Source organism: Leptosomus discolor, chromosome 1 (genome assembly GCF_034619465.1).
Source record: "Leptosomus discolor isolate bLepDis1 chromosome 1, bLepDis1.hap2, whole genome shotgun sequence".
NCBI lineage: Eukaryota > Metazoa > Chordata > Aves > Leptosomiformes > Leptosomidae > Leptosomus > Leptosomus discolor.
The window spans coordinates 102093053-102110614 of record NC_141391.1 but is presented as its reverse complement, the minus strand read 5'-3'; the positions used below and the strand labels follow the sequence as shown (position 1 = coordinate 102110614).

The window sequence follows — 17562 nt, the reverse complement described above, 5'->3', positions numbered from 1 at the left end:
AGCACAATAGTTCTTTTTTCTTTTTTGATTCCATTCAGCTACTGGGATGATAAAACTATATAAATATATATATTATATATATATAAAAATATATGCTTATATACTATAATTTGGAGATGTGCGAATGGGAGAAATGTTTTATCCAAATGTCATCCTTCTTCCTGCTGAGTGCTCTTAAGATACAAGAGGAGTGATGTGAGAACATTTTTACAGCCTGGAAGATCTTTGCTGTCCTTAGTGGGACTGGGCCTGGCTACAAAAATATAGAGTTGAGTAAACTGTGGTTTCTCATAAGCACTTGCGTGAAAACACTGAAACCCACAGTGATTAAACAGACTAATTGTGAGGGATAATGAACTTAGCTTTTCCTCTGTAAAAAAGGTGCTGCCTTGTGCTGTGCTTGACATACACAGAGAGATTAGACTCAAAAGTTTAGCTGCTGGCAATTATGACAAGTGAGACGCTGGGAAATCCCAGCGTTTTGTTACGTGTCAGTAAAGACACAGTGTAAGTGTGGTGACCAGTTCTGCAGTTTCTCATCCTGTTCACACCTGGGAGAGGAAAAGTAAACTTCACCTTTAGGACAAGTGTAAGGAGAGTAGATGTGTAGGCATAGCAAATGTTCAATATAGGGTCTAATCTCCAGGCTAAGAGATGCCAACTCCCCATTCTTGTGAATCCCTTATCTTTTAGTTTCGAAAGCGAGCAGTACAATATTACAGGCTAAAAGGGGCAAAGGGCTTTAGCAGAAAGCAGGCTGTGGAGACAGGCAGGCCTGGGAGCATCCTGACCACATCAACCTCGCTTCTGCCACTGGGCTGAAGTCACTCGGCCACGGCAGCCCTGCCCTCTGCGGTGAGGCATCTGGCTCCTCTGAGGTCCTCTCCTCTCCCTCACTTCTGGGTTTACGCTCACAGTACTATTCACTTGGGTGGTCCAGTCCACAAGGCAGCTGTGAGGGCTGTAGTAAATGATGATTTTAATTGCACAGCGACAGAAAATGTGTAAGATGGATTCTGCAACAGAGCTACTATTCTAGTGATGAAGGACTTTTTTTAGGCTACTGAAGAGGGGAGATTCCAACTATGTAAACGTCACAACAGGTAGAGTCTCTCTATTGCCGTATTCAGCAAGGTCACCATACTTCCAAAATAAATTTTTAACTGTTCTGATATAATTTTGATGTTTTCTGTCTTTTTTGTTCAGAGCAAACTCTAGAAAATTATAAAGAATATTATATTAAATGAAAAGCACAAGGCCATGCATGTATTTTAACAGAAACATTTTGAACTTTTGCTGAGATCTCTTGAAACACTCCCTATTTTCTGCACAAAAATGACCTTATTGACAATGTAAATTCTTCAATTTGTAACTTTTCAATACCAAAGTGCTACTGCATCTGACTTAAACAAAGAGCAAAATCATATTAAAAAAAAGAGAAAACTTGAAAAACAAATGGTTTTAAATAAGTCCAGCTGTTTTGCTGCCTGCAGCCAAGGATCTTTTTAATTTGAATCCTTTTAATTTTTTTTAAACATCAAACACTGATCTGAAGTCCTGCTTTCAAATACTCTCTGAGTTGACCTGCAATTGTTTCACTCATTTAAGAGGTACATTAAATAATAATCAGCTAATTTGGAACGCACACGTGTCAACATCAGCAGTTTGTAATTAATGAGTAGTACAATGACTGCATTCAGACCAAACCCTCAAATAAAATAGTGCCATAAACTTTACAGTGACATCTGATATGTTTGTGCTGTAACGATGGGCAATGATGACGACTCTGTATTAAACATGCTGTTAGTATAAGCCTTGCATATTTGCTACAGGACAGAATATTGTACGCACCAGTTTTAAAGTCCCTTCCTCTTCCCTCAGAAGATGGCGCCTGAAAAACCGTTAAGGCCCCTTCTTTGCCAGCCCGCTTTCCAGATGAGCTTGACTACCCTGTCCAGTTCAAGTTATTTTGTGATGCATGAACTGGTCTATTTTCCAGTGCACTGAAACGTGCCTTTTGTACTGCGCAGAAATCTTGGCTTTGCTGAGGTGGGAGCAAATCTCACACCAATCCCATCGAAGCCAGGACTTCACCCTTGCCATGCTAACTGCATGTTGGCTTTCACTTTTGAAGGACTAGGAGGCCTCCACTGGCGCTGTTAGGAAGCCCGGGCAAGCTTGAAAGCAGAATGGGGCCATATGGGGATGTATTTAGTTAGCGAGTATTAAGTCTGCCTGATGAAATACGTATATCCTGATTTCTGATCCTGAGGGTCACCACTGGTGACAAAGGAAAAGCAAGAAAGGAGTAGAGAGAGATGAGTCCACTTGGTGGGAAGGCACAGAAATTCATAGGGATTTTGGTGCCTAAATCATTTCAGTGGGAGTTGGGCACCTAAATGCCTTTGAGGATCTGAGCCTAGTTAGCTGAGCAAAATGAGAGTGAGATCATTGTAAACAATAATTCTAGGTAATTAGGAGGTCACTTTACCCATCGTTATTCCAGCCTCTTTCAATGTGATAAATTTGACTTTGGCTGCTACTAAAAAAGGCAATTGCTGATCTTTTTTTTTAATATAGGCATATTTAAATAATAATAGTATCAACAAATAAGAAAAGTCTAAATATCAAGCATAAATATCAATGAACTCATCAAAGTAGTACAGTAGTTGAAAATGACCCAAGGCTGTAGCCGTTGTATTAAAAAAAGGTCCAAGAGGAAAAAGTTAAATTAACTCATTGAAAAAGGGGCTGATTCTTTCAGTTGACAAAGCAAGAAAGAAGCAAGCATGATTAAAACAAAAAAAAGAGCAAAATTTTTTTTTTGCAATTTATAAGGTGCCAAGAGAAATAAAACAAATTAGATGCAAAGCAGGATGAGCTGCATCCTAAAAAAAAAAAGAAAAAAGAAAAAAAACCATCCAAAAAAACCAAACCCAAAACAAAACAAAAAAACCCCAGCAATAAAAAATTCCATATTCTTTGGAATATACAACATGGTTAAAAAAAAAAAAAAAGAAAGAATGAAGTCCAACATATAAAACCTCTCATTCACAGCATTGCTAAAACAGAAGCGTTCACAGTTTCCCTCTGGGAATCTTCCTATACTTCCTTACAGTTAATATGTCCATAAGATGCAGTAAACTCACTAAGATTTTTTAGTTTTTTAGGTTTTAAGTCTTAAAAATAGAAGTGAACCGAAACTCTCTTTAGGGCTGTGGAGACCTTCAAGCCCAGGCATGTTAGAAAGCCACAGGCCTGGAAACAGACTGGGTACCTTTCTACACACCCTCACTACCTCTGGACCACCAACTCAGGCATCCTCCTTTCCAGAAGCTCAGCCCCCTGTGAGGGATGCTTTGCTGGAGCAACGTCGCTTCGCCAGGGGCTGGCTAGTACATGCCACCATTCCTGGGAGCGCTGACTTCTGGAGGTTTTACTTCTGAAAGTGATGTATGAACATGGCAGGGCCCATAAGCAAGACAGGTGTTTATGGGATACCTATGGGCACTGGGAAATGGAAAGCATGTTAGTCCTGACCCATAACTACTTAAAATTCGTTCAGTATGGTCGCCACACCGCTTCCTCTAGCCTTGCTGTTGTCGCCATGTTAGTGGGGGAGTTGCTGTGGCTCCCTTCTGCCTCGACCACATCGCTTTGGTTGGGGAGGTTGGGGTTGAGGAGCGTCGATCCTGTGGAAGCGTTGGTGCAGGGGGGGTGGATGCGGGGGGGGGACCGGTCTCCCCCCGAGATCATGGAGAACTGATAGGAGCCGGCGGAGGTTCCATAGTAGAGGTGGTAGGAGGGTGAGGTGGTCTGGAACGGGCTGCCCTGGGCTTGCGACGAGCCGGGGTAGGGAGGTGGGAGGTAAGTGTGGTATCTCGTGGCTGTGGACATGGCAGACATACCAATTCCTATCCCTGAACTGACGGGCGTCGGCGTGTAGGTGAACGCTCCTGGGTAGTGCATCCGAGGGTCAGAGATGGAGGGGAGCGCAGAGAAGGAGCGGTCGATTCCCACCCGGGGGTCACTGAATGCAGTCAAGTCAGAAGCACCTGGGTGGTGGGGAAGGGAGACAGAGAGCTGTTGAGCTGGCAGAATGGAGGTTCACTTGTTAGAGGCAATAACCAGCATCCAAACTCTGGTCTACGGTTAACCAAAGCAGCTAGAACAGTGCTATACCTCACCTGCTCTCTAATGCAGCCGTTGCAATGCTCGTAGATCTGGATGTTTTGGATTTATTTCAGTAAAACAGCAATTAGAGAGCAGTGCCAAGCTTTTGCCCTGTTTTGTATGTGTATACGCTTGCTCTTAGAGACCTTGCAGCCCATGGAATTATTAACACTTCCAGGGTGTCCTCGTCCTGAATGGGTGGGTGAGGAAGAGGGACATAAATTTCAAGCTCCTTGCCCAGCACCATTTGACTCACCAGGGACACTGATGGGACCTAAATATAAATTGTCCAGCTTCTGCATAATCTCTCCTTGCACCCAGTTTTATTTGCTGACTCAAATGGGAAGCTCCATGGAGCAGAGATTGTCCTTCGGGTACAAGAACATGCACAGGCAGGGTTGACACACACAGGCTCGGCCTAGCTCTCAGCACTTACGATCACAGTTCCCCATTGACTCTCAGTGCTACCAAAGTCAAAATAAATCAGCTTCACTTATGGTCTTCATATCTGGGTCCTCATACAATATCTACATAAATGTTGCTACCTTCTGAAAATCTTGGCTCTAATGAGTATTTAAAAAAGGACAACAATATTACTGCCTTTTTAAAGCTGAATGATATATTTGGGGGTTGGCCTTTTTTCTCCCTTTCGTGTGTGCTAGAAGCTTTTCTCATCCTGCTAAGTGAAATGTTTTATAGGACAGTCGAATTCTGCTCTGTTTTGTCTGACATCAGTGGAACTATGCCTGGTCCCATCATCTCCTTCCCTGGTGTGCAAGGACTAAACAAGCAGAGCAGATAATGGCCTCTTTAGGAAGGATCTTCGTCATGACTCAGTTTAATGGAAGGTGTCAGTCCCTAGAGTTGGCAGCTATGCATGATTAAAATAACAACAATAATAATTAAGAAAAAAATCTTTCCAGAAGACAACTTCTTCTGTCAGACAAGGCGTGGAGCCTGCAGAAGAGAAGCCATGCGCTGAAGGAAATACTCATGAGAAGAAGCAGAGAGAAAACAAAGCTCTTGGCTCTGACCAGATTTAAAGCTAGAGCAGACACACTCCAGTGCCAAGTTCTGAAAGCTCATCAATGACACAGCCAGGACACTTTGATGAATTTCTATAAATTCCTTAGAAAATCTCTGATGCATGCTGTATGCTTTGTTTTTGAGTTTGCCTTCCATTTTTTTTCTGGAAGATTAATGGGAACCCTGAACACATTTCGTTCCCCTAGACTCCAGCACCTTTAGATTTAACACGGCAAGACATACTACGGTACAGAACAGCAGGAGCTGCAGAGTAGCTAAGGTTGAAGGTGGCATCTGACAACCTGCCAGGTTTTAAATGTACTTCCACACCTCATTCGTGAGAAAGAAATCAAACTTCTTGAAACTGCCTGGACACATCGTGTGGCAGATAAGGGTTTCTTCAGCCCAGTTGGGTGAAAATCAGAATAATGAGACTTAATGTCAAGGTGTTTTAAGTATGTGCCATATCTTTACTTTGTCTTTTGAGGCACCGTGTCTTTAGATGGTAGGGCCTAAAAAAACTCTCACATTTTCTCTTTGTCCCGACAGCAAGTATGGGTGACAGTAACAGGATTGGGGAGAAAATACTGTGAAAGATTTTTCTGGCAATACTGAGTGACATTTAATATGGAAGTAACATTTCGGAAGTATTATAAAAAGCACTTAAGATGCATAGAGAAGAGCACCTATGTACGGAATTAAGACAGAAAAGAAAGAATGCTGACATGTGAATGAAGCTTATCTAGGTTCTTACACAAGCCATGGAGAAACTATGCCTACCCCAAGGTGAATCACTTTGACCACGGGCACAAAAAGCACCAACACGCCCTGGTGCTGGTGCTTCAGCTCCATGCTCACCATGTGCCACGAAAGGAAAGCAGCATGCGGTTACTCCACGCACACACGGCTGTCTTCTGTGAGACTGTGCACTCCTGGGGGCAGCCACCATGGAAGCCTTTGGTGCTCATACCGCGCACAGCACAGTAAGGGCCCTGGTACATAATGGTGACATTTGGGCACTATGGCAATGCAAAAAATAGCACATTTCAATACTGAGTGCATTCACTCATTTGAGTGCAACCTCAGTCGCCACACTGGTAAAGGTAAAATGTGATTACTGTCTCCATTCAGTCTGATTGACGTACCCGTACCTACAAGTACACATGCATCAGGCACCCCTGTACAGGTCTTGAAAATCCAAATAGCTGGTAAATACTGATTTCAAATAATTCTGTCACGAAAAATTACCTTTCTAAGTAAAAAAGTTGATGAAATAATTTGGTTTACATGAGATTTTCTGGTTGCTATGAAGAAGATCTTTTTTCCTCCTTCTCTGTTTTCTCTGTTTCTGCATTTTGCCAGTGGAATGGAGTGCAAAGGGAGGGAAACACAGGGGAGAAAGTAAAAAGGAGTCTTTTCATTTTAAAAGAAGAGTGTGTCAATTAAGAATGAGAATTTTTTAGACTTTTTTTTAAAATAAGAAATTTCCTTTTTTTAAAATAAGAAATTTCCTTTTTTTTTTTTTTTTCTTCTGAAAGGTTTCCTGTATTTTCAGCTATCTCTGATAGCTGTAATTAGCACCCAGACCTAATAAATAATTTACTTCTGGTGGGCATTGTCCCTGTGACTCTTTCAAAGCAAGCTCTGTATGACAACAATAGAACAGGCTGGAGCACGTTCAAATGATTCTCTCTGATCTTAGAAGAAGCCTTGAGTATTCAAATGAGAGCAATATGCGCGGCCAAAGAAGATATTTTTGAAAAAGCTGTGTGCAAATTTGAATTATATGGCTCTCATTCATTTTAAGAAAATTCCTCCTATTGAACACAGACATATTGGTTCAATGTGTGTGGATTAGAGTCAGCAGATGGTCAGTGGAGTATGGTGGAAACCAGGGGGGGGGTAGCTTTCACTTCCATGCTATATTTTTATGTTTGCTTGTAAAGCTCTGCAGTATAATTTGACAAAAGATGTAACAGGACAATCCAATGCAACACTTAAAATGTCAAACCCCACCATCCTGCAGTCAGTGTGTCCACCCATAACCTGCTCTGCTCTGGTCTCAATTTAGAGTGAGGGAAGGAAACAGAACTGAAATGTCTGTGGCATTAATTCTTGGCAGATATGATAGCTCTTCAGCACTCCAAACTGTTTTTATAGTTCCATACATCTTCAAAGTGCTGCTTTCTCATCTTTTTTTTTTTTTTTTTCTTTTTTGACAATGATATGTTGGGCCCCAAATCGTATTTCTTTCCTCTTTGCACAAATCCCAGCAAAGCGTTGGAGAAGGCTTGCTGCAGAGGGCCTGCAATAGGCTTCACTGCAACTAGAAAAGAGCTGCAGCAGCACCCTAGGACATTGCAACCGGTTTGCATCGGAGTCAGCCTCAAGGCTTTGGTGAGGCCCGGTGCGGGAGGACTAACTTTTAGGTACTTACTTGACAGCCGGCTTGAAAGCTCTGCGGTGAGGGATGTCATGCCGCTAGCCCTGCCGGGTGATATTGGAGTGGCGGGGTGCACAGAGGGGGTGGCAATGGAGCCCAGGTACTGGTAGGACTGGTCGTAGGACCATGGTGGAGATGGCTGTACTTGCCTTGTGTCTGCAACGAAAAAAAGACCTATAGGCTGTTTTGAATGATAAAACTTTGCAATCAAATATGTGAACCAAACCACATGGTGGAAATAGAAACTTAAATGCCGAGATAATTACATTTCAGTTCCATAATCCCCTTTGTCAAGAGACCTTCAGGTGGATTGCTTTCTAAAATATTATTTGTGCATCTGTGAGTTTTGATTGGTCGATTTTTTCTTGTGAATCTTTTTGATATTTCACATTGATGGTGGGCAGGGAAAAGCGGTCAGGGAAAAGCAGATTAAGCTTGCCAAGGTGAAAGACTATTTATTGCTGAGATGCATTAGTGTTTCGGACTGGGTGTTCGCAGCCCTTTTAGCCAAAAAGGCATGTCTTGCATGGCACCACGGAGACAAAAATACTGAACTGTGAGTGTTTCTGTGCAAGCGCATAAGTAGAGAGAGAAAAACAAAATGAAAATGTGTGTGAGAGACAGCGATGGAGAGTGAAACTAGTGTCCTCCAGAAGGCAGACGCCTAAGTGGATGAATAGGACTGGGGAATGTGACTTCCTCAATCTTCTGAAAATTCCAGGCTTAACGAAATGAGCAGGTATTTTGTACATCTATTTTATCCACAAAACCACAGAAATACAATTCAGAGTGATGGGTACATTTACTAGCAGTGGTTGAGCTTCAGAAACAGAGCGCCTTACACCAACTCTATGGCACTGCTAAGCTGAAAATGCGGACACCCTGCGAGTACAGGCTTTCTGTAGAAACTGCTGCTTCTTGGAAACTAAATCTCAAAATGCACAGATGCATAAAAGGTTTACAGGAAAACACTGAGCTACTATTTTCTAGCCACACGACTAGTTTGACTGACGTCTGAAACCAGAGATGCGCGGCAGGGAGTTTTTCCAAACCATTTTGCATCAATGCAGAAACACCTCTTTTCTGCTTACTTCATCTTTGCATATGAAGCTGGCATTTTTCAGTGTATAGAAATGTCTAATTTTTGTATAAATCGAAGTGGGAAAGATTACTCTACCACCCAGACTTTTTTTACTATTTTTAGTAAAACCTCTTCTATTTTCTTCACTTCTAAGAGCATTCTCCTGCAGCTTTATCTAGCTAATTGCCTTTTTGAAAAAAGCAAATGTTGGATGAACTGCATTCAGATAAAACTGATATCCGCATGGAAAGGAAATTTCCCAAGTCTGAGATGAAGGACTTTGATCTCCCATCAGAAAGCCCATCTGGAAATTATTATTTTGTTGTGCTTTATGGAGATGAGTTTTACGTTTTGTTTGCTTCATCTGTTTAGAAGGGAAGATTCAGGCAAAACTCCAAGCTTTTAAAAAATGTGAAGTCACTTGCAGGATAAACTAAATTCTTGTAAAGATTTTTCTGCTGAGTAATGTATTAAAATTCAAATGTTATTAATTTTTTATTTTTTCAGGCAGATTTCCATAAAAATATATTGTTGATTCATGCTGTTTTAAAAGCAACATCCAGTTGGATTAAGTGGAATTCAGCAGAAACAAACAAAAAGACATAGGCACAAAGCCTGTCTTGTTCTGAATTACAACATCACCTTATTGTTAATGTATGGTCAGTGTTTATTAAAGATGGAGAGGCAGATGAAGGAATTCAGTCTCCAGGGTCAGCATTAGGATGAATACCACAAAGCATTGACAAAATAAGCATTGCAATGGTATGACACTGGGTGTTTCAGTTCTGAAACGAGGTTAATTAAATCATTACTCCCTTATTTCAGCACGCAATCCCATTGATTTCAGTTCAGCAATGCATCCGAGTAGTAGAATCCTGATACGTGCACTGGAGGGATCCCAGCCCAGGGATGGGAACTCCCTCAGCTAGTTCTTCTGCCTGGGGAGCCCTCAATGTGCTCTGCCAAGACTGACACCGCAGGTGACAGAGCCTCCCCTCTGTCACTTCCCTTTCAAGGGCTCTGTTCAACATTGTCACTGCAGGAGCCACTGAACCCCTTTGGCTGGAAATGTTTCGTCACCTGCTTTCACGTGCTCTGTCCTTAGATCTTAGCACTGCAGAGAAGAGGGGAAAAGTCTGTCTTCAGAGCGATCTGGGTATGTGTGAAGGAGGTGCTGCCACCATCCTTGTTTTTCAGGCTGAAAGAAGAGAACGGACTGTCCGTTTTCTCCTGTTACAAACTGTAATTGCGTGGTGGGACAGCTCTGTCTGCCACTTTTCTTCCATTTCTTACATTGCTGGCTCTTCAGGACAAGGGACATGGTTTTGTCCTGTACCTTGCCTGGCACACGTGGGATCCTGGTCCATGAAACAGACCCAAGTGCAATAAGCACATGAACAACAGTAAGAAGATGCAGAAAAAGCCACAACAGCCACTGCAGCAGCAGAAGAGGAAGCAAGACCTTGTCACGGATTTACTAAACACTGACAGGACTAAATTGAAATATGATTTCTTTCTTTCAGTGCTACTAGAATTGACATTGTGCTGTGTCCTGACTAGAAACCAGATAATGGACCAAGTACGTGTCTAGTAGCATCCAGAAAGAGACTACCAAAGTATCTGACCTGCTCATCTGTTTGCTGTTATTACTGACCTCTTGGGCACTTGAAACAGTGACAGACAGCCCAAGAGACCCTCATTATTAATCTCCTCATCCCATTAAGTCTTTCTTAAGTGAAAGTTCAAACTATCAATCAATTTTCCATCTTGGTACCTGTATTCCCAATCCCTGTATTTGCTCTCAGATTGGCTTTTAGATGTCAGACTGGTTAACAAGTTGAAGTCTATTCACTGATGTTAATATAGCACATTATGTTATATATACGTATTAAAGAAAGTTGTGCTGACTAACCCGAGCCATCACCTTCACAATTTTTTAATAACAAGTGGAGAAGAGTACCACTGTAATAGCATTTTTATGGCACCATTTCAGTATCAAGAGGCAGACTCTGCTACCAGTAAACGCATGGTTTGCATTTCCAGCAGCTCCACTAGGATCTGGATCAGAGGCCTCAAATAGCATTTTATTTTTGTGATACCTGCTTTTCTTCAGCTTTCAGGTTACCTAAAATTAAACTGGAATGGGTTCAGATTTGCCACAGGACTAGGCTACGCAAAAGGGCAGCAAGCTCTTTCCAAATCCATCTCTTTTCTGCTTTCAAAATAAAGAGGTACAAATCTCAGAAGACAGTAGCTTGGTGTGGGGAACTGATTGTGTGGCTCTATGTGGCTGAAGTTAGTTGGGTGAAAATATGCTGCGAAGAAATGGGAGTTGCTTCCCAGCTCAGAATATCTGTGAAGAGATTTGCAGCAAGAGCTACTTCAACAGAAGGAAATAACAGGGCTTTGGGTCCACACAGTTTTAAAGCCAGACAGGATTCCAAAATCATTTTAAAGCAGATCAAAATAGCACAAAACCAAAGAAGTTGCTCCAGTCGGTGATTTGTGCCCAGTCCTCCTGGTATTTCTCCCATTAGCAAGTACTTTCCATTTCTGCTTTTTATGGTGTGAGAAAATGTATTTAAAACATGAAAACAGTTATTAATTGCAATAAAACACTCCAGGGCGAGAATTATGGTGCAATAATTCACACCTTGCTGTGTAGTGACGAGCTCTCGGCCTCTAGCCTCATGCCTAACAAGCTATTAAGCAGAAAGTATTGAACCATCTTTCATGCCTCGTCATGTTTTATTGCCACGAAAAGGTTGCGTTCGGCTTGTTTTAAAAAGTTGTAATTAAGCTGTACAAATGTTGCATAATGTTTAATAGTTTAATGAAACAAGCTTTGGTTAGAGACTCGGCGAAGAAAGGGAAAAAAAAAGAAAAAGCCGGTCTCCCCTTTTCATGATGCTCCCTCTGGTCCCATCATTTAGCACTTTTCCGTCCGTTTTGGCGGTGGAAAATGAAAAGCCTGACCCGGAGGAGGCGGATGGCGGTCGGTCGCTCCTTTCGCCGAGGGATGCCGCGGGCAGCGGTGCATCAGTAGGTGGCAGCGGAGACCCGCAGAAGGCGGCGGCGGCGGCCGGCTCCGAGCCCCGGGGCGCCCCGAGGGCGGCCGGCGGCTGCCGGGCTCCCAGCGCCCGGCGGAGAGCAGGGCGGCCGGGCTGCCTTCGGGACCCGCTGGAAAACAACCAGCTTGAGCATGTATTTTCCCGGAGCCGTCACAGCCCTTCGTACGACCTTTGCTAACACCTATTAGTCATTGCCACTGGGACTCTGCCAGCGCTGTCGGACTGCAGCTCTTGCTCTGCACAGTCACTGCACAAGAAGTAGCATCGCTTTTAGGAGCAGCTCAGGAGAGATGTATATGCCCAGACCCGAAGACACCCTTGCTCAGCAGCACCGGCACAGTTAAACAGGGCAAACAAACACCTGTCCGGCAATTGAGTTGTCCTAGTGTGACACAGGGCATATTTTGGCTTCCAAAGTTGTTATTGATAGTCAAGTACAAAAAGAGAATCCCCTCATGCTCAGAGCACAAGATGATGGGTCAAGACCTCACTCAAAACCACAGTGTATCTCCTGAGGTCACATAGAACATCCTTTTGTCTGCAAGGCTGATCTTGAGCGTACAGGAACATAGAAATCACTGAGACATAATAAACATGAGGTCCTGAGATGCTATGTCTATGTCATTCTTTCTCAGAGGGGGCACACACTTTACAATGTAAAACAATAGCCCCCTCTCCCTCCAGAAGAAAACTCTGTGATGCTGTCAGACACTCGGCAGGTATAAATCAGCAAGTTTCACTGGGACTGTGGTGACTCATAGTACCAGATCAGGATGTTGCTTGAGATGACAGCAAAATTGTCTATCACCTCATCATTTCTATACAACAACAAAAAAAACCCAATCGATACCAAGCTGTCTAAAATAAAGCCACTGCAAGATGTTACATTCTGATGAGAAAAGAATTGGTTTTAGCCATATTAAAAGCTTTGAGTTTGGAATCCAAATCAGATAACGGGTCCCACTCTACCTATGAGCCGAAAAGAAAAATGCTTATGTGGATGCATGTGGCTTGTGCTGGGCTGGATCCCGTGCACCACTGGATCTCTTCTATGCCCTCGGAGCACAGAGAGAGACAGCTCTCCCTGTGTCGCTGCAGGTCAGACGTTGCTGCCTGCTTCCAGCCAAGAGGAGCTGCGTGGCCAAATCTCGGTATGATACAGCATGTTCCTGGAAGCTTCAGAAAGGAGCAGCAGGATGTGAGTCAGTATGCTGTGGCGCGAGGCAGGATGGATGGCAGTGGAGCCGGCAGTGGCCCGGGAGGGAGCAGGTATGCCTTTGACTTGGGCAAGCTGCCCACCTTTCCACCTTCCCCTCCCTACCAGGCTACACTTGCACATGGGCTGACGGGGCATCCCGTCTCCTTCCTCACCCCTCCGCCTCAGAAACGACACCTGCCTGCCTGAGAATATAACTACCTGGACAAACTACCTTCTACAAGTGATTTTTCCCAAGCCAGGGTCAGGGGAGATGACAGAGTCAGTCCCAAGTACCAAGCAGCTAATTAGCCACTCTCTGTGTCAGCGAAAATCCCCCCATCCTTGGCATAGTGAGATGAAGATGAATTGCGAAATAGCCGTTGCTGTTGCCAGACTTTTTCTCAAGTTGCAAAAAATACTGTCAGTCATACACAACAAACCCCGAAAGTTGCATAGCATTGAGCTTTGCAATTCCTCCACCGTCCTGGCAAGCACTTTAAAGGCAGCAACTGGCAGAAGATGTGGGGTGAATGAAAGCTGGGATTAGTTTACTGGTGTCAAACTCGGAGGGAGACAGTGAGAAAGTCAGATCCTTAACTGCTTTGAAAGGCTTTTCTGAGGCTGGGATTTGTCCATCCATTCCCCCCCTCCCGCCCTGTCTGATTTGCTAATCTTTCCAAAGGGAAACAGTTTTTATGGTGTGACTTTTGCTTTCTTTGAGTGTAAGGCAGGAATGGTCTTGATTAGACTTGTTCATTCAGAGAGGTGTCTTGCTTAATAGAGGAAATGGACTATGAGCACAGAAATGCTCATGTTGTGTAGTTTTGTGCTCAGGAGAATGGTGCTGCCTGCCTGAAAACTTCAATTAAGACTTTCCTCCTTCCCTCCTTTGCCAGCATCTCTTTCGTGCCTGTCTCCGCCTCCTCTTCCCACTTGCTTTCTCACATTACTTCCTAGCCCCAGCAGCTTCAGGTGAAGGTGTGAGAAGCACAAGGGAACATGATATGGTCCTGCATGAGCCTGACCTAGTCTCTCTCTGAAGCAAGGCATCCGAAATGACTCAGTCTCCCTCCCTCACTCGGGACCCAGCAAATCCTCAGCCTAATGCAGCACCGTGAAAAGGTGTGTCATCTCCCGGCAGCTGAAAGAATTAGTCAGTAGCTTAAATAAGGGGGACTTTCCAAAGGACAAGTTCATCACTGGCAGTGGCAGCAGCCACACAAGGCTGGTATTCTCATACCTCTCAGTGCTGGAACATGAGGAGCTGGAAAATTACAGAGCAAACTGTAAAATTCCACCAATAGCTACTTCACCCTGCAGGGTGGTTTCCCTGTGTGTGCCAGGCTGTGGAAACCGCTGCCACACCACAGAGCCACCTCCCAGCACAACAGCTGGGAGACCTGCAGGTTTCTCAGAGGTGGGTGCAAGCTCTGATTTGCCCCCAGGGAAAGTTTTTCAAAGCTTTCTAATTTCCACTGGAGCTTCATAGCAGATGAGCATTCACTCCACTCCGAGGCCTTGAAAAGCCCCTTTTAGATTGCTAACAGGTGACAGGACTTATTCTGGTTGAGAAAGACAGTGACAGATATGTCGTGCGTCCGGAAATTTTTAAGATGGGGGAAGAGCCACCCAAATCCCCATAAGAGAGGTCTTTGGCAGCGACCTCCTGCCTCAATGTTTGCTTTCATTTTATTTCAATATTGCGGTGGTTTTGTGGAGTATTGCAAAGGATAGGGAAGTTCTAGAGGCACTTGAGCCTCTAAAAACCTCCTGTGGGATAGGACAATGAGGGAGTTTCTCCACACTGAGGCATCACACTCTCGAGAATAAAGAAGAAAAATACCAGCCTCAAGCAGAAACCTTTCAAAAAACAGTTGCTGAGGCTGTTTGTTCTAGCTGAGGTACTTAGAGTTGATGCAGAGCTTCCAAGTATGTTACGTGCCGCATGGACGTACAGGAGGGTACCAGTCCCTGAGAAGGATCGAGTGTATAGTAAAGACGACCAAGGAAAAGCACAGACAAAGAGTGATGTGATTAGGTGCTGGGGTGCAGTGCACCAATTCTACTGTTCATTCAGTACCTTGCATTCAGTTTCTGCGCATCATCTACCCTCGACTCATCTTCTACATTAGCCTGTTTCTTTTCAGCACTGCACTAGAAAGAGTCTTGAGGACATGCAAATCTGCCAGTGCCTTTGAGGGTATCAGTCCTCCAGTGCTGAATCAACTTGGTGCCAGGATCAGGAAGTGCAGACAACTCCAAATACCCAACAGTGAAAACTCCGATTTCACAATCAACATATGTGCTGCCCTAGCAGGTTAGTACATAAGCTGCTCAAATGAAATATAAACCATCTCTCCTCCTGAGTAAGCACACTCCTTCTGGGCTGGCGTCACTGCTGCTTTGAAGAACATGATGGCATTATGGGCAAACTGCAAAGTCTCTAGGTGCCAGTGACACACAGAAGTTGGAAAGCTGAGTTTTGCAAATTAAGGATGCATTGTTCTTTGTCTTCAGAGGTGTGAGTCACCCTGGAGAACTGCAGTTATTTGTTCAAGAGGGAGACTCCACTCCACCACCCATCCTCCTCTTCCCTCCCTCTCTGCATCAACAAGGAATGAAGTAAAAGAATTCAACCTTGACCTTCCATTCTTTTGGCTTCCCTGGAGAGACATGCCGCCAGGCTGGATGAGGAGGAGACATGCCGCCAGGCTGGATGCCTCTGCAGTGTTCTCCCATATCTCTGAGCGTGCTGCTAAAGCACAAACTGAAACAGTGAGGAAAGCAGGGACAGATAGCACACGCATGTCAGTGGCGAGCAGACTTCACCCTTCATCCCGCTGCCCAGACTGGGAGGTGGCATGACGCAGAGAGCCCCATGGCTCAGGCGGAAGGGCACCAGTACAAGCATGTAAACACGTGTGCATGTGCATACACACCTGTACATGCACAAACGCTTGCCTACTTGCTGCATGGCACTTGCAGTTTCTTCTGCCTTCAGAGAAGCTAAGGAGAGAGTAGGTTGTGTGCTGCTGCTGGGAGGGCATATGGTCTGTGGAGACCTGCACAAAGACTAGGGGTGGGATCTATTGCAGGAGTTACTGCTCCCTTGTCCGTCTCGGTAAATCCACACCTGGAAACCATATCTCTCCGAGTCTGGAGGGTGAGCGCATGGGGACTGTGACAGCTTCCTCTGCTGCCACAGTCCATATGACAAACCTTGCCAGATAACAGAGCACTTCTACTGCTGACCCACTTGTCCCCTCCCCAGCTTCTCTCTTCTACTGATGTAGGTCCCAGCTACTGCTCTTCTCTTTGCCTTTCCCTGAACCACACTAGTAGTACATGATCACCTCCCAGCTAATTAATTCCTCGATCCTCACTCTGCTCCTTGAGGAAGGGTATTATTGCAATCCTCATTTTAGCAGACAGAGAACTGATGTATGCAGAAAGCAAGGCTCCAGTTCAGCAGAGCACTCAGGGCACAGAGCTCAGCACTTGGCTGAGTCACAGCACATGCAAATTACCTGATGTCACCCCGACACGGAAAGTTCATCTGTAAAAACAGCTTGGGGGAGATGTGTCTACTTTGTGCTAGTTAGCTCACATCCTGAAAGCAGTCTACCTGAAGCACAGGGCTCAGGTGGGGTACAATGCTCACTGAGAAGCAGATCAATTAGCCCATCTCACTAGGTTGCTGCTGGTGAGAGCAGCTGCTGCCAGCCTGCCTTGGGCAGGTATATCATGCCCTGGAAACACAGACGTAGAACTAGGGTGCTAATTGTGTACAAAGTGTAATGCTGTCTCCTTGTGTCCTGGCTCTTGAGGGAGGATTCGTCCCACCTTAGAGGCCTACAATGTAGGTGTCTACCTCTGAGCTACTTGTCTAGACTCTAGACTTTATTGCCAACAGGGTAAACCAGACACTTGTGGGGTGCAAGTAATTTTGTCCTAAGGGAGACATCTAAGCCAAGCCAGTCGGGTGAATCACACCCGATGAACAGCTGTTTCTCTCTCAGATTGAAAAGATACCAGATGACTGTGTCAGATGGAAACACATAAAACATGGATGTCTAAAGTTAGGTGAAACGGATCCCAGCCTGGTTACACCTGCAAAGTTTCTCATTTATGGGGTGGAGCAAGACCAAAGGAAGTGGAGAGGTATCTCCTGGGCCAGCACCTGGAAGTCACATTGAGTCACTATTTGCAGATACAGCATTATCTGCACCTTCCTCTTTAGGGCAATACCTTCCATGCCTGTAGGCTGAACCTGACCTTGCTGGTCCTGGGAGGGGATTACTGATATCCTGGTGCCCAGCCCCAGAGCCATTGCCTGAGCGGGACTCTGCCTTAGGGTGTTTAAGAAGGCAGTCAGGAGTTCATGCCACAGTGAACCATTTCCTAGCTTTATGTCTACATTTCAAGACAATTAAATATGAGGCTGAAAGTTCCTTGGATAGATTATTCCCACTGGAAAACTAATGCCGTTAAAAAAAAAAAAAAAAGGAGCAGAGTTGAATGAGGAAGTCTCTGCCGTCCACTGGGAGACACGGTGATAAAGGGATGACTA

At 44.5% G+C, this 17562-nt stretch overlaps 1 protein-coding gene across 3 annotated transcripts in view; it reads right to left on the bottom strand.

Annotated features, from left to right (window-relative positions):
- Positions 1-3561: 3561 nt before the first annotated feature.
- The window catches only part of RUNX1 (RUNX family transcription factor 1), a 169306-nt gene continuing 155305 nt past the window's right edge, over positions 3562-17562 (bottom strand). Inside the window, exons 6-7 of one of the 3 annotated variants that reach the window (XM_086482482.1) lie at positions 7637-7816; positions 3562-4055 (exon numbers count right to left, since the gene is read on the bottom strand). In XM_086482482.1, coding sequence (XP_086338608.1) covers positions 3562-4055; positions 7637-7816 — 674 coding nt within the window. The remainder of the gene's footprint in view (positions 4056-7636; positions 7817-17562) is intronic. The other 2 variants (XM_086482490.1, XM_086482498.1) reach the window with 2 other exon arrangements.